Raw genomic sequence first — 17,368 nt, forward strand, 5'->3', positions numbered from 1 at the left:
GATATTAAAAAATGACATATATTGAATATAAAAAAATGAAATATTTAATTGAGAATGATGTCTTAATTTTTCTCTGTTGGTAACAGTAGATTGTGCCTCCATTTCGATAATTTTTACAATCTTGATTCAATTATGTTTATTCAGTTCCATACAATATTAAAAAACATCATACGTATATACTTCTTTTTCTAACTTTCTAATATTTATAATTGAAATCAAAAACGTAATTTATTTTAAAAAGACATCTACTAGAGATATGCATGCAATATTATATGAAATTCTTTAATTCTATATTATCTTAATATCATTATTATATATGATTGTTATTTACTTTAACTAATTTATACATTTATATACATATGTAGCATGCGTAAAAAACTAGATTGAAAAGTGTGTCGTATCAATTATATCGATTTTCTAATGAGTATATACAATTCACTTCTAATATTTCTTTCTTTTCTATGTAACACTATAATATAAATAATAACTATTACAAAAAACATAATATTCATAAAAATGTATTAATATTATTACCATTTATACATATATCTTAAAAAAAATTTATTGTTATTTATTATAAGTATTAAATAAGTGTATTCAAATTTCTTGTTGCAATCATCTTCCTTATATACATAATATGAACGAATGTGTTTAAATTAAAATAACAACAACTTGAAGTACAAGTTTATTAATTATAAGTATAAAAATGCCTGCTGCGCTTAGCAAGCTTTTTTCTTTATTGTAATTATTATTTCATCAAATAATGAATTATAATGTTATATTATTAAAAGAAATAAGATATATAAAGAATAATATTATATTTTAATTTCTATTTTATTTTTTATACAATTTTATCATTAACGATCAGTAAAACTCGCAAAACTTATCGTTTAAAAGATCGATAATGTCCTTCCCGTGATGGAGGATAAACGTATAGCGAACGTTGAAATGAAAAATGTAATATAGCGGATATAATTATAAACAATTATATCTCATATGATATAAAAAGTTAAACATGTAAGTATAAATTTATGAATATATTGTTACATGTTTATTAGTTCTAATGAAGGATTACAATGAATTAATATAAGAGATATAGATGTAGAACGAGGCTAGTGGTAGTTTCACAAAATATAATCGAAGGTAATTCAAAATGTTACCCAATTCAAAGTATGTAGGTAGCTCTGATATTCAGAACGAATGCGCCAAGCGTACCGCACAAGTGAGATAGCAAACAACAGAGAAAGATACGTACGGTAGACCAGTATAGAGCGGCACGAACAGCTACAATTGAGAATACTATTTTTCATTAAAACAAACACTACGCAAATTTCGAAAATAAGCGCTCGCTAAGAAAAGGTAAGTTGTAAAATATTCAATGATTTATTAGAAATATATAATACTAAATAATAACTTGTTAGTTATCTATTAACGTGGCCGCAATGGAAATTGATTTTAATGTATTTATGTGTAGGCTTTATAATATTATAACGAATCATGGAACCTTGCGAAAACCGATCACAAGAGAAAGTACAAGAAGGAGGTAATATTAATTTATATTTGCAATTTTTTTATATTGTTATTCGCATAATTTTTATTATATAACATAAACATTATTTATAATAAAATTATAATTATTCAGTAACCTTCTAAAGTTTTTGAAATGATTCCGACTGTTGATCGTTGAGATTCTATTACCTGACATCACACACATTCAAAAAGTTTTTAATATATATCTTACAGGATTACAAAATCAATAAAATCATTAATGAAACGCGTAAAGAAAATTTATTTAATTAATCATATCGTTATAATAATGATAAATTTTATATATTTATATAATCTATTTATGAATATCAAATATATGAAGATTAAATATAATATTAAAAAATATAATATATCATTTTTTGAAATAAAATATTATTGTTTTATTTTAATAATTATATTATAATAAATATATTTTATTAAAAATAATATAATATATATTTAAATAAAATAAAATTTAATTTTTTAATTTTTTAAGTTTATTTAATTTTTAATATATTTATAATTATATTTAATATATTATAATTAAAAATAAATAATATAATATAATTATTAATATAAATATTAATAAATTTTATCAAATGTAATAAATAAGAAATTTTATTTTATAAAATTTAAAATAAAAATTTGTTTTTCAGAATATGGGTTTTTTTGGCAAGATTATCTTGATGCTACAAATAGTGTTGAAGTACCACAAATTATGTTTCCACATGTTGAATTGACACTTCAAAGTGGTATTGAAATTGGTATGTCTCTTGAAGTGCCAATTCCAAAAAAAGAAAATGAAGAAAACATTAATTACTGGGTAGCTTCTATTGTCATGGCATGTGGACCTTTATTAAGATTACGTTATTTTGGTGGAGATGATAGATCATTAGAATTTTGGTTCAACCTCACTAAAGAAGCTGCTCATGAACTTGGATGGTGTATAAAAAATAATAAAAAATTAGAACCACCTGATATTATTCGTCAAAGATCATCAGATTGTATAGAAAAATTGTCTGAATTTTTAAAAACAGCCCGGAGCATTCCATCAGAAATGTTATCAGGGGTTAGTTAAAAAATTATAAAAAAAAATTATATAAAAATTATAAAAAAAATTTTATAAAAAAAATTATAATTAAATTTTATATTTTTTTATATATTTATTTTTGTTTAGGATGGTTTAAGCATGACAGAAAGAATTAAACAAGGCATGAAAGTTGAAGTTAGTGATATATTACATCCATACAAATTATGGGTAGCCACAGTAAGTAATAATAAGTTTTATGTTATATATGTTATATTATATAAATATGATATATTATTATATATATAATGTATATTATTCATAATATGTATGTATATTATTCATAATTATTATCTCTTAATTAATTTTCTTAATTAATACTTCTTTAGATCATAGAAAATGTAGGAGGACGACTTTTGTTAAGATATGATACTCCTGGTTCTTCACGTAAAGATTTTTGGATGTTTTGTACATCAGAACATTTGCATCCTTATGGATTTACATCTAAATCTGATTCTACCTGGTTTTTGGAACCACCAAGTTCTATAGTAGAAACACATACATATGAAGAATGGAAAGATTTATTAGAATCTACACCAAAAAATTATGATCTTCCAGAAGAATTATTTCATAATACTATAAATCATCCTAAACATGAATTTAAAGTTGGCATGAAATTAGAAGCATTAAGTCCAATTGATCAGATAAAAATATGTCCAGCCACTATTATAAAAGTATTTGATGACATTTATTTTCTTGTTCATATTGATACATATGATGAATTATCTAAAGGAATGGATATTGAAGCATGTATGTACAATAGTACAGAGAAAAATACTTGGCTTTGTACAGCAGGACATCCATATATATTTCCAATTGGATGGGCAAAAAAACATAATATCAAGTAAGCTTTTGTTTTTTATATTATGTAACATAACAAAAATTTAAAAAAAAACAATTTACCAAATTAATATTCCATTATAAATATAAAAAAATTAAAAATATTAAACAATAATGAAAAATGTAAAATAATATAATAATAATAATAAAAAAATTATATTCTAAGTCATTTGTTTTAAATAACAAAAGTTTATTTTTTATTTATTATAATTTTTTATAATTGATTATAATTAATTGTTTTCAAACTTTGAGGCTTACAATTTACACATTTTAATATTTTGCTTTTTAGAATTGTACATCCAAATGGTTGGACTCCGAAGGAAGATGAATTTGATTGGGACGAATATTTAAAAGATACCCAAGCAATTGCTGCAGAAGAAAAATTGTTTTCAGAAAGACAAAGTGCTACCGATGTTGGCTTTGAATGTGGCATGCGATTAGAAGCAGTTGATCCAGAACGTGAAAATGTGATATGTGCTGCACATATTACAAAAATTGTTGACAATCTTTTATGGTTAAAATTAGATAATTATGAAAATACAAGACCAGAACATATTGTTGATATGTATTCCTTACAAATATTTCCTGTTGGATGGTGTGAATCTAATCATTATCCATTAAAACCACCAAAAGACTATATGGAAATTTGTAAACAGTTACAAATGCCTTTAAAAGAAGAAAAAAAAACTAATGTTCTAGATATACCAATATCTGAGCCACGTTCTTCGCTATGGTGCCCAAAAATATATTTTAATTATCGTTGTTTCACGGGTCCCATGATTTCTAAAGGAAAATTAGCAACTTTACCGAAAGCAGTAGGACCTGGTCCTGTAATTTTAGTTATGAGAGAAGTTTTATCAATGATCGTATCTGTAGGATATAGAAGCGCACGGATATTAAAGGTACTTCAATGTGATTCAAAACCAGATCCAGGATATCATTTAGAAGTTCTAAAAGCTAAACATAAAAACAATACATATCGTGCGAGCGTCGCTGTAGTTACATCCGGAGATATGGTGGCTGATTTTTGTAAAAATATCTGCAAAAAATTAATGGTATGTCCAAATTTATTTGGTCCCTTATATGTACCTGAAAATGAATGTCCTGATAAATGTCATAAAACATCAAAAGCCAAATTCAGTAAGTATCATTTCTACTATATTAGTAGTATATTAGTAATAATTTTATTTCTATCGTTTTATTTATATTAAATAATTTTTTAGCAGCATCTGTAGGTACTGGACGAAGAGGTAAACCAAAAGGATACACGAGTATTATGGTGCAAAAACCAAAACCGTGGGGTGGCAGACGAAAAAGAAGACGTGGAAGATGGGCAAATAGAGAAAAAGAGACTCATGAAGATTTCGAGCAAGAAGATGAAATGCCATTTATGTCTTTAGATTTAGCAAAACATGTATCAGGGATTGAAGAAACACTCGATGGAAGACCACCACTTTCTGAAATAGATATTATGATTCAGAAAGGTTTAGAGAAAGGTGAAAAATCAGATGAATTTAAAACTGAACCTCCATCGAGCAATGCATCAGATGATTCAGGAAGTTCCTTTAATGATAATAGGAAAACAAAAGATGGAGGAAGTCCTAATAGTTTAAATAGTAAACAACATTCATCGAAATTTAGTCAAAGTTCTACTGTTACAAGAGCAAGTAAAAGAGAACGAGATTGGGATACGAGTATTGAATCTGATGGAACAGATGGAGAATCAGAATATGTGAGAATGCAAAAAAAACAAAGGCGACCAAAAACGCGGAAACTTGATTCGAATCCCCTATTTTGGAGTGTGGACGATGTTTTTAGGTACTTAAGAAAAACGAATGATTGCAAAGATATCGCATATCGAGTAAAACAAGAGGTAATGTATGTAAAAATGTAACACGAAGTACTAGAAATATATCTTACTAATTTATTTTCTATTTCTTGTAGGAAATTGATGGATTAGCATTTTTACTATTAAATTTGCCATCTCTTACGCAACATATGAAATTGCGAACAAGTTTAGCTATGAAACTTTGTCGTCATGTTGAACAAGTTAAAGTTACGTTCTTTTTACGACATATAAATGAAGTAGAACCAGAACAATATCAAATTGTATAATTTCAATAATTAAAAATGCAATTTATTATATTATTTATATAGTGTAATATAGTGTATCATGAAAAGACAAATAATGTCGAGATATCTATTGTATAAATGACAAAATGATTTTTAATTTATATGAATATGCAAGACTGTATTACTTTTAAATAGATATACAATGTATTTAATTACGTCTTTGTACATTTAAATTATTTTTGTTATAACATATTTTTTAATGGAAAATTAAATTTTATTAATTAAATTAACTAATTAAAAATATTTCTAAAATTAAATTTGTTTCTCATTTTTTGAATTGTAAAAACATGTGTAAAAAATCAAAATCACGAATTCTCTTCAATCATTAATTTTGCAGTTATTTCTACAAATTATAAAACTTTTATTTTGTAAATTGACAATAAAGTAATAAATTTACAATTACAAGAAAATATACTTTAATGCAATGACCTAAAATATACATTTGAGATTGTAGGTTTCATGTAACTCAATCTAAATTTGTGACAATGCTATTACATGTTCTATAGACCAGTTTTTGATGCTTTGCCAAATTACTTACGCCACGAATAAAATACCAAACAAGTATTCCAAATGAATTAAAAAATATTAAATTTATCATTTTATTCTCTTTCCCTTTCGATAATACATATTATATACATATCTTTATATTATTATATATTATATTATTATATATATATATATATATATACCATATATATAGAAAATATATTTTGATTTATTACATTTTTCTTGTTTTTTATTGTTGAAATAAAATTTTTTTAGTATCTTAAAAAAATTTTTTCGATTTTCAAATATATTTTATGATAAACATTATATAACTTTTGATATATACAGAAAACATAATAAACGAAATGAGTTTAAGAATAATAAACGAAATATAATATTCAGAAATATCAATTTATTTGATTCAATAAAACATATTCTCTTTATATACAATTTAACATTTATCAAAAATAATGATGTAAAGCATAAATATTAAAAAATTTATAAAAAATTTATAAACAACACTCATTGTTTCTCTATATATGGTCTGAATTAATATGAAGATCGAATATATTCATACACTAATTTTTAATATAATTTATATTCAAAAATAATAATTTATACATTTTGCAAAATAATAATAAAGATTATTAATTTTACCGAATATTCATATAACTTATAGCATATGGATTGATTTATATCTTTAATCATATCGTCTGTATAATTAAAGTTTAAATTTATTTCTTCAAGCATTATTTCTTATCATAAAAAAAATTCTTAATCAATTTTTCAACTATATCAGAGATATCTTATTATGATATTTATAATATATATATAAATATTTAAATATTAAAATATATAATTTCGACATAAAATCTTTATGTCTATTATGTTATTTTCACTATTAATATAATTGTTGATATAATATTAAAATTTATTTTGATTAAATATTAATCATAAAACATTCATTAATTTCTTTCATATATATTATTTGCAAATGATATATAGATATAAAATGAATTTTTAATATTATATTTTATAATATAATATGTTGTATTTTATAATATAATGCTTATGCAAAAAAGAAATTTCAGAGTTCATGTTACATGAATTGGCTATCCCCATTTAATACGCACCAATTTTAAAATATATCACTTCCCCTTTTTGCAAAGTATACACAACTGTACTTTAGAATCCTATACATAGATTTACATTTACTTAGAAGACGCGCCTTTTTTAAATCTAGCGCGATAGATATCTTCGATTTACCTCGACCATTATTGGTTAAGGAACACTCAATCGATAAAGGAATACTCACATTGTAGATAGATTCAATCAATGAAATATAAAAACTTCTTAAGAAAGAATAAATATTTAATATTATATCCAATAAAGCAGTATTAATAAAAAAATCTAATGAAAGATTATTCCATACTATTAATATCAACAAGCAGTGATCTTAAAAAATGTCAACTTTTTTCATAGAATTTTCTATGTGAATGGTTCATAAAGTTTAGTGAAACATAATAGTGTGAATCAGTGTGACCAGGGCACTGAGTGGGGATTGTCTGCAATACATGCAACGTATACATCTACATTAGTATACAGTACCGTACGGTGCGTTACGTGTCGAGTCAGTGGTTTTTCGATGATGCCTTAGTGATGGAATTTTAATATTCAAACGCGTTCTAAAACATTAAAATAGGTGAGATATTTATTAATGTGATAAATGAATAATTTTTTAGTGATATAAATAAAGATATCGACTAAAACCTATAAAACGAGCAAACGAAGCGTCGGCGATCAATGTTGGTTCGCGGGTGTGCCCGTTTGCCCAGCCCTGTGTGTTCCTTTTTCTCTTTAGTATCCTATGGAAAATCTGTTTTTTAATTAGTGCACAATTGATATATAGCTTCGATAAATATTATATAAATGAAGTAAATATGTCGTAAAAAAAGATATATGAATAAAATGGTGATAAAATTTCTATCAACGATGTTATGATTTCGAAGGACAACTACAGTGAGATCATTGTAACACCATCACCTGTTCCGATGATTGTGCGCAATCCTAAAATTCGAGTATATATACTTATCCTTTTTTATATAACTTTGTTAAAAAAAAATAGATTTTATTTATTATTTTTAAAAACTTGTTTAATATTATTTAATATTAGCCGATCTGTTATCTAATTTTTTTATATTATTTTTTGCTGCGATGAGCACGCCCATTTTTTACATTTCCATTATACATCATGGAATTTAAAAATTTTATTTAATTCATATATTTAAAAAAAAATCATTTATATAATTTTATATATTCATTCTGATATTTCTGTACACGATTCATACGTGCGTGTCTATATATATATATAAAGTGATTCAAATGATATTTAATCCAGTGTTATACCAAAAAAAAATCCCTTATGAATGCAAATAGGGTTTGCAAAGACTGAAATGATGATTTCAATCGTTGGATTCGTTTGAATCATGAAGATTGATATAAATGAATCTATAGAATATTTGAATTTATAATTTATATTCTTTAAAAGAAACTTAAAATGAACGTGAGATTAAAAATCATTCGAATTTTTATTAATTTTATTTTGTTTTTTTTGAAAATTTTGTATATTTAAAGAATTTAAAAAATCTTTTATTTCTAGATAAAAAAAAAAGTACCGGCCGACCATGAAGTTCATCCTGTGTATTATTTCAACACTGGTACTGCAAGCATCAGCTTTAAGTGAGTGCAATTCCGTCATTACGTTTTATCGGTCACAATAAATTCGAAGTATATAATACTTATTATATATAATCAATCAGTTTTTATGATAACAATTTATGATTTTTAATTATAGTCTATAGCCTGGATGTTATAGGAGGTGAAAACTGTTACAAATGTCAAATGCAGCTAGTTATTTTTTATAGGACAAATAGTTCTTTTGATTAAAAAATTTTGTATATCAATAGATATTATGAAAAATATATATTTTGCTTTTATTTGCTTCTGTAACATATTTTACATTGAGTCAATTATGCTTAATGTAATTATAATATATTAAATTCAAAGATTATATTATTATAAGAAAATATTTTAATTTCATTATTTTTTATTGCATTACAATTTTTTTCTTGATTTTATTTAGTAACTATAAAAATAGTTTTATTAATTTTGTTTTAGTTTAAATTATTATGCAATTGTATTTTAATAAAAAATTTATTTTATTATTGTAGCAAATATTTTTATATTCATATCAAAAAATCATTTCATAATATGTAACAATAATTTATGATTTGTATTTTTCATTAGTCCAATCTCCACCACGGATATCTAAACAACCCCCGACAGATGAACAGTTATTTCAGGTGGCTCAAGCGAAAATTAATGAGAATGATAAACCATTTTTAATTGAATGTGAAGCTGAAGGAGAGCCTGCTCCAAGGTATAAAATATTTATTATTTCATAAAATATTATTTTAAAAATATAAAAAATGATTACTTGCAAAATTGATTTAAATTTTTAAAATTTAAAAAAAAATTTTTAATTTTTACTATTTTTAAAAAAAGTAAAGGTAAAAAAGTAAGAAATTAAATATTCAGTAATTTCAGAATCATATTTTTTAAGATTTGATTCATATAGTTTCATTGCACTTACATTTAAGTACACTATCTCTGTTCTGCAAAGAAGCCTGAGTAACTGGTCTTAATTACTAGGATGACCTCATAGTCTTAGGGGGTATAAAGTTACAAGTACCAATAAAGATACCTAACTTGTGGTGTGAATTGTAAATATATAGGAGTGGTCTAACAGTATACTTTGAATAAAAATAGAAAATATATCATTACTTATATATGTATAATTATATTACAATTATTTTTATGTAGTATTATATTTTATTTATTTTTATATTTCCATGATCAATATAGTATTATTTCCATGAAAATTAATTAATTAAATAAAATTAATTTATTAAAATAATCTAAATAATATTTTTATTATTAACAAATAAAAAATATATTGTTCAAAACATTGTAATAATATAAATATAAATTTTATTTAATAATAAAAATATATAAATTATTTATTTTTTTATAAATATTAATTTTATTCAGGTATCGATGGATTAAGAATGGAAAAAATTTTGAATGGCCAGCATATGATGATCGCATATCCCAACAACCTGGCAGAGGTACATTGGTAATCTCAAGACCACGAGATGAAGACTTGGGTCAATATCAATGCTTTGCAGAAAATGAATGGGGAATTGCAACGTCTAATTCAGTTTTTGTTAGAAAGGCTGAATTAAATTCATTTAAAGATCAAAACCCTATAAGTTTAGATGCAAATGAAGGACAACCATTTAAATTAACTTGTCAACCACCAGATGGTTTTCCAAAGCCAAATGTATATTGGTTAATCCAAGATACTGCTGGAGGTATCAAATCAATTAATAATTCACGAATGACGTTAGATCCTGAAGGAAATCTTTGGTTTAGCAACGTTACAAGAAACGATGCTTCTGATGATTTTTATTATGCATGTGCAGCTACATCTGTATTCAGAAATGAATATAAATTAGGAAATAGAGTTTTATTAAATGTTATTTCTTCGGGAATATCTGCCAGTCAAAATAAGCATGATCCTGTCAAACAATACGTCAGTAGGAAAAATGAAGTTGCTTTACGCGGTAAAAAAATTGAATTATATTGTATATATGGCGGAACACCACTGCCACAAATAGTATGGAGTAAAAATGGTGAAGTAATTAGAACTAATGATAGAATAATGCAAGGAAATTATGGTAAATCTTTGATAATTAAACATGTTAATTTTAAAGATGAAGGAACATATACTTGTGAAGCATCAAACGGGGTAGGTGATGCGAAATCGTATTCCATACACTTGCAAGTTATGGCAGTACCATATTTTACTATCGAACCTGAGATCATAAATGCAGCAGAAGACGAAACCATTGAATTCAAATGTGAAGCTGATGGAGTACCTGTTCCTGAAATAAAATGGATCCATAATGGAAAACCAATATCAGAAGCTCCTCCAAATCCACGTAGAAAAGTTACTTCAAATTCTATTATTATTGAAAAATTGACCAAAAAAGATACAGGAAATTATGGTTGTAATGCAACAAATTCATTAGGCTATGTCTATAAGGATGTATACGTAAATGTTTTAGCTTTAGAACCAGAAATTACACAACCACCTACTGATATTGCCACAGTTGATGGTAAAACTGTGAGAATAACTTGCCGTGTATTTGGAGCACCGAAACCAGCTGTAAAATGGATTCGAAATGGACAAGAATTAACAGGAGGACGATATAAAACTTTAGATTCTGGAGATTTAGAAATTGAAAATGTAATATTTTTAGATGCAGGCATCTATACATGTCATGCATCCAATAAATTCGGAGAAGTAGAAGGTTCTGGTAATTTAGTAGTAAAAGAACATACAAAAATTACAGATGAACCAGAGGACTATGAAGTTGCTGCAGGTTCTACTGCAACTTTTAGATGTAATGCTGTTACAGATTCAAGTTTAACACTTACGATCGATTGGCTATCTAATGGAGAACCTATTGATTTTGAAATGGAACCACGATTTATACGAAGCACTGATTATTCTTTAATGATCACAAAAACGACTGAATTAGATTCTGGTACTTATACTTGTGTTGCTCATACTGAGTTGGATGAAGCAAAAGCACAAGCTACATTAATTGTCCAAGATGTACCAAATGCGCCAAAATTGATTAGTGTTACTTGTATGACAACTGAAGCTTCTATACATTGGACTCCAATGGGTGATAATAGAGCTCCAATATTAAGATACACTATTCAACATAATACCACTTTTACACCAGATACATGGGAAATATCAAAAGATGATGTACCAGCAACTGAACAAACATATATTGTTCCAATGTCACCTTGGACTAACTACACATTTCGTGTATTAGCATGGAATAAAATAGGTACATCATTACCCTCACCACATAGTGATGTATGTACTACATTACAAGATGTTCCTTATAAGAATCCTGATAATGTTATGGGCAAAGGAACAACACCACAAAATCTGGTTATATCTTGGACAGTAATGCCTCAAATCGAACATAATGCACCCAAATTCATGTATAGAGTATATTACAGACGTGATATACCTGGAGAGAAATGGACTATAGAAGATATAACTGATTGGAAGAAAAATAGCTTAGTTGTAGATAATCAACCAACTTATCAAAGATATAAGATCAAAGTGGTAGCTATTAATGAAAAAGGAGAATGTAGAGTTGCACCTGAAGAAGTAATTGGATATTCTGGAGAAGATGGTTTGTTATATAATTTTATTATATAAATTTAGAATTTTTTTTAAGATTAATATTATTTAATATTCATTTAATGTTATAGTACCATTGCAAGCACCAAGCAACTTTACATTAAATCAAGTAAAATCAAGTACAAGCGCACAATTTTCATGGAATTCAGTACCTGAAGAATCAGTACGTGGTGAATTAAAAGGATATAAAATACAAACATGGACAGAAAAAGACGGTGAAAAGGGAATGCGAGAAATTGATATAAGAGGTGGCAATAGGACCCATGCACTAGTTACTAAATTTATTCCTTTCAGCAAGAATTATGTTCGAATACTAGCATATAATGGACGGTAATAAACTACAATAACAGTTTATAATAACAAATAAACTTTCATATATAACTTTATTTATAATAATAATTTTTTTATAACAGATATTCTGGACCACCATCTGAAACTTTAAGCTTTGATACTCCTGAAGGTATTCCAGGAGTAGTTTTAAGTCTTGAAGCTTTCCCAATGGGATCTAGTGCATTGTTTTTAGTATGGACAAAACCTGCAGAACCAAATGGTATTCTGACTGGCTATAGAATATATTACGAACCTGTAAATGAAACTAGATTGGGACCTTTGCTGGAGAGAAAACCACATATTACGGATGTAGAAGCCACTAGTGCAAAACTAGCTATGTTAGCACCTGATACAAAATATCGTATACATATTCGAGCAACAACAAAAATTGGTGAAGGAAACGAGTATGTATCACTATTTGATATATTAATACATATATTTAAAATAATACATTTTTTTATGTTTTTTTCACTTAGTTATTTTATTGAACAAAAAACACGCACATCTCAACGACCTGATGTCCCATTATTTACCTGGGAAGCTATTCCAAAAGAAAATGGATATTCAAATGTAAGAATTATTTGGCAACTAAATCTTAATGGAAATCCAGGAAGCCATTTCTTTGTAAAATACAAACTCAAAGGTGAAACAATATCTCTTAAAACTGAACCAGAATATTTATCAAATACAATTGAAATTCGTGGACTTCAAAGTGGTGAAACTTATGTTATGTCTGTCGTTGCTGTTGATGGCAACTACTTCGCTGAAAGTGAACCGCAAGAAATTGAAACGAGTAGCGAAGGACCTATTATTCAACCCAAAGAAAATGTCGCTACTGCAGGATGGTTCATCGGAATGATGTTAGCAATTGCTTTTCTTCTTTTGGTACTTATAATCGTATGTGTCATTAAACGTAATAGAGGTGGAAAGTATGCAGTACATGAAAGAGAATTAGCTGCTGGACGTGGTGATTATCCTGATGAAGGCGGTTTTCATGAATATTCGCAACCTTTAGACACGAAATCAGCAGGTGGTCGTGCATCTCTTGCATCTTCTTCTCATCAAGATGGAAAACATCCTGAGTCTGATACTGATTCCATGGCAGAATATGGAGAAGGAGATACAGGTCAGTTTAAAAGTTTATTACACTATTATTTTATATTGCACTGTTATATTAAGTTAGCAAAGCAATTCAAGAAGATAATATTATATTTTAATAAATTATACATTTGTATTTCTAAATGAAAGCACAAATATTTATGTTTCATTATTTTTTATTTTATACACATCCATGTATAAGTAAGATAAAATATTTATTTACAATTTTAATTTCTTGCTTTAGTATTTTAATTTATGTTATTTTTTTTGTTTCTCCATTTTATTTTGCTTTATTGCTTGACTTAATACAGAAGGTATGAATGAGGATGGATCATTCATTGGTCAGTATGGTCGACATCGTAAACAAGAACCAAATTCACAAGCATTTGCCACATTAGTTTGAGGTAGGTTAGTGATACATTTAAAAAAAATGTTGTATATTAATGATTCGTATATTCTAAATTATAATTTTGAATGCAAATTTGTGAATTATGATTATCTTCTGTTGAAGGACGTTTCACAGAAGATGGTTCTTTCATTGGACAATATGGGCCGAAAGGTAGACCGGAAGAAACACCGCCCATTCCAAGCGGCACTATGGCCACATATGTGTAACCTCTGGTATTATCTTATTCAAGCCTCGTATAATTTGTTTTTTTGTGAAAAGTAAGGTTTTCAATCCTTACTTAGCTGCAGCAGCTCTGCTATGCACCTTGCGCTGGGCGCAATGTCCAACATTATACTGCCAATTAGATTTTGGTTTTGGGTTTTATAGTTTATAGTTTTATAATTTAGAAAGATAAGTAAATATTTCTATATGTTTAAATCGAATAAGATTATATAAATCATATATAACATTTATATATTCATATCGGTTAAAACATAATTCCTCTTAAATGTTTAATACATATCTAAGTATGTATTATTCAAATATTTCAACAATTTTTTGAACTTTGAAAAAATTAATCTGCGATAATTATTTTTTCTATAACGTGATTATCTATATTACAAAATACAATTTGTTAATTGATCAAAAATTATTTACAATTAATGAATTTGTTAGAGATTTTTAACTAATTATAAAACCCAAAGACGATAGGTGTTTCATAGCGTGCAAGCTATTTATGGATATAATATAGTAAAAAGTATTCTACCATCGATCGTAACATTTAACATGGCCAGATTAAAAATTGACATTTCGAAACATCACAGGGTAGTGAGTTATATTTATATTGTTCTAAATATGTATGACACAAAAAGTATGGTATTTTTGAGGCTGCATATAGGATTTACGTCTTTCATATAAAGATAATCAGTATCAATAATTGATATTATCCAAAAATTAATTAATACATAAACAAATATTACTTATATGCAATCTTAAAAACGAAAGGACTGACATCGAGTCATAGTAACATAGTGTCATAATCTGGCCTGGACTGAAACTAATTTTAATTAAAAAAAATGAAGAAAAAATTTGTTCTAAGAATCTTTAGATGCAATCAATTTTTACTCTGCCGACAAAGGGCCAAATATAATAAAACAGTGACTATCTATAATTATTGTGTGCGTGCACTTTCATTAAAGATATACAAACAACAAAAATATATAAAAAATATCATCATCATCATCAGCAGCAGCATTCTTATTATTATTAATAACACTATTATTATTATTTTTATTATTAAGATATGAAAAGAACATCATACATGCACTATAGTAGTTAAAAAAAAGTCACATGGCCTCTAATTGTTGCTTTTTGTATGTGAAATGTGCTTTAGCTAAGAACGAAAGTCCTTTTTAATTATTAATATTTATCTTCCTTTTGGTAATTTGATTATAATCTGATCAATAGAGATATAATTTAATATATAAAAAATTATTGAATATATATAAAGACGTATATTGATTACTAAAATTAGTATTAAAAGAATATGAGCAGCTATTAAGTTCTAGTATTTGAAATGTTATTAGTATTTGAAAAGAATTATATGGAGTTCGTTTATTTCTCCGAAAATAAATTTAATATTTTTTATTTACTATGTTAAGTTAAAATATTCAATGCAATGTACAGGTTGTCTGCAAAAGTGTCGTGAGCAAATATATCAGGTACAAAAATAAAAAAGGTACAAAATATAGAATACTTACATGTGCGCGTAAAGTTCGTAAAAATCTATATGATATGATGTGAAAATAATATACATCTCTCAATTTATATAAAAAAATCAAATTAAATTGTGATGTTTTGAGTTGACTTTTAAAATTTTAATTAGTAAATCAATTCATAGATCTTCGATTTATATTTGTCAGGGTCTTTTTTGCCGATTATCCTGTACAAATGGCTTGGACGTCACATAATTTTTACGAACTCTATATATATAAATATATACAATTATAGACGCCTACAGAAAAAATGTATTATAAATGAAAGAAAACAATAATTTATTGTAAAAATACTAAAATATATAAAAGAATATACAGAGACATATATGTAATATATTAAAATGTCATTAATCATAAACTTATAAATTATATATTTATCAGGATAAGCAACTGACGTCCAAGTCAAAACATAGATGTAATTATGTTTCAATGTATTTTTCTAATCATACTATTTTCTGTATATTTTTGAAGTATATCCAAATCATATTTATCAAGATTTGAATCTCTGGTTGGCTGATATGGTGACTTATGTGAACTTCCAATACTTTGGTATATATTACTGATATTTTGATACTTTTTTAATATATTTTGATATACTTTTTCTTCTTTATTTCACTTGTTACATGCATAAAACGTTCTTTTTTTTGTATTATTTTTTTTTGTATGTAGAAATATTAGCCTTTAGCACGAAACATTTGTATATTAGATCTGATCTTTTTTTATCATTACATTAACAATTTTATTACACTGTCAAACAATGACATCATGTTAGTGTAGTAAGCACAGATTTATATTTAAAAAAAAAGTATGATATATACGAAACTTTTTACAAAACAGTGTTCATTTTACAACGACAAGACAGCACATGTTATATATATAAAAAAAAATGACAAAAATAATTAAAAAGAGGGAATACTCGTTGAAACATGTGCGCGTCTATCGTACTAACTTTTAATGTACATTACGTTACTACTACTAATTCCGACAATTTTCCGACAGAAAAATGCATAAAAAGGTATGCTCTTATTAAGGATACATTATTATGCATATTTCTAATAATACAATTGTTTGAATATTTTTTCTATAGTATAGAGTTTTCAGAGTTTAGCAATCTGGTTAAAAATTCTTTCATCTCTCATAATAAAACAGAGGTTGAAAGTATGTATTATATTGCGTTAAAAATATTATGTAAAATTTCAAAACGATTTCGCCTTGTGTTTATCAGCAACAATGATAACGCGCATTCCAATACCTGTGTAACATCTCCCACGTCAATAAAAAAAAATAAACTAATAATAAATAAATAAAAATCTTTAAACAATCAAATTATATAAATTTAGGATTATTAATTT

At 26.0% G+C, this 17,368-nt stretch overlaps 2 protein-coding genes across 7 annotated transcripts; both read left to right on the plus strand.

Moving 5' to 3' along the window:
- The first annotated feature begins 888 nt into the window (after nt 1-888).
- On the plus strand, nt 889-5,742 carry LOC100864252 (scm-like with four MBT domains protein 2). 4 transcript variants are annotated; one of them, XR_015291101.1, is made up of 10 exons: nt 889-1,017; nt 1,172-1,359; nt 1,475-1,543; nt 2,184-2,596; nt 2,705-2,794; nt 2,944-3,458; nt 3,744-4,594; nt 4,678-4,950; nt 5,033-5,327; nt 5,399-5,742. XR_015291101.1 is itself a non-coding variant. In XM_086904631.1 (9 exons), exons 3-9 carry the CDS (start codon nt 1,498-1,500, stop codon nt 5,412-5,414), a joined length of 2,586 nt encoding a protein of 861 aa, XP_086760757.1. In that variant the 5' UTR covers nt 889-1,017; nt 1,172-1,359; nt 1,475-1,497; the 3' UTR covers nt 5,415-5,742. The 4 variants fall into 4 exon arrangements, 3 of the variants coding, with proteins under 3 accessions (XP_086760757.1, XP_031774379.2, XP_086760756.1); XM_086904631.1 differs by having other exon boundaries at nt 4,678-5,332; XM_031918519.2 differs by having other exon boundaries at nt 4,678-5,327.
- Nucleotides 5,743-7,660: 1,918 nt separating this feature from the next.
- Nrg (Neuroglian) lies at nt 7,661-17,342 on the plus strand. 3 transcript variants are annotated; one of them, XM_086904625.1, is made up of 9 exons: nt 7,661-7,775; nt 8,733-8,812; nt 9,380-9,512; nt 10,184-12,417; nt 12,497-12,755; nt 12,839-13,159; nt 13,232-13,881; nt 14,165-14,257; nt 14,365-14,734. In XM_086904625.1, exons 2-8 carry the CDS (start codon nt 8,758-8,760, stop codon nt 14,254-14,256), a joined length of 3,744 nt encoding a protein of 1,247 aa, XP_086760751.1. In that variant the 5' UTR covers nt 7,661-7,775; nt 8,733-8,757; the 3' UTR covers nt 14,257; nt 14,365-14,734. The 3 variants fall into 3 exon arrangements, with proteins under 3 accessions (XP_086760751.1, XP_086760750.1, XP_012346041.2); XM_086904624.1 differs by lacking the exon at nt 14,165-14,257 and having other exon boundaries at nt 14,365-17,342; XM_012490587.3 differs by lacking the exon at nt 14,165-14,257 and having other exon boundaries at nt 7,665-8,151; nt 14,365-17,342.
- The last annotated feature ends 26 nt before the right edge of the window (nt 17,343-17,368 follow it).

The sequence above is a fragment of the Apis florea genome, unplaced genomic scaffold (assembly GCF_048593485.1).
Source record: "Apis florea isolate Af1SG1 unplaced genomic scaffold, ASM4859348v1 contig_2350_pilon, whole genome shotgun sequence".
In the NCBI taxonomy this organism is placed as follows: Eukaryota; Metazoa; Arthropoda; class Insecta; order Hymenoptera; family Apidae; genus Apis; species Apis florea.

Bases quoted from the DNA above. Each gene is read 5' to 3' on its own strand.
- Nrg (XM_086904624.1), top strand. From the start codon at position 8,758: ATGAAGTTCATCCTGTGTATTATTTCAACACTGGTACTGCAAGCATCA. The intron at 12,756-12,838 runs GTAATAAACTAC...TTTTTATAACAG, and splicing joins ATACTAGCATATAATGGACG to ATATTCTGGACCACCATCTG. The intron at 13,160-13,231 runs GTATGTATCACT...TTTTTCACTTAG, and splicing joins AAAATTGGTGAAGGAAACGA to TTATTTTATTGAACAAAAAA.
- LOC100864252 (XM_031918519.2), top strand. From the start codon at position 1,498: ATGGAACCTTGCGAAAACCGATCACAAGAGAAAGTACAAGAAGGAG. The intron at 1,544-2,183 runs GTAATATTAATT...TTTGTTTTTCAG, and splicing joins AGAGAAAGTACAAGAAGGAG to AATATGGGTTTTTTTGGCAA. The intron at 2,597-2,704 runs GTTAGTTAAAAA...ATTTTTGTTTAG, and splicing joins CATCAGAAATGTTATCAGGG to GATGGTTTAAGCATGACAGA.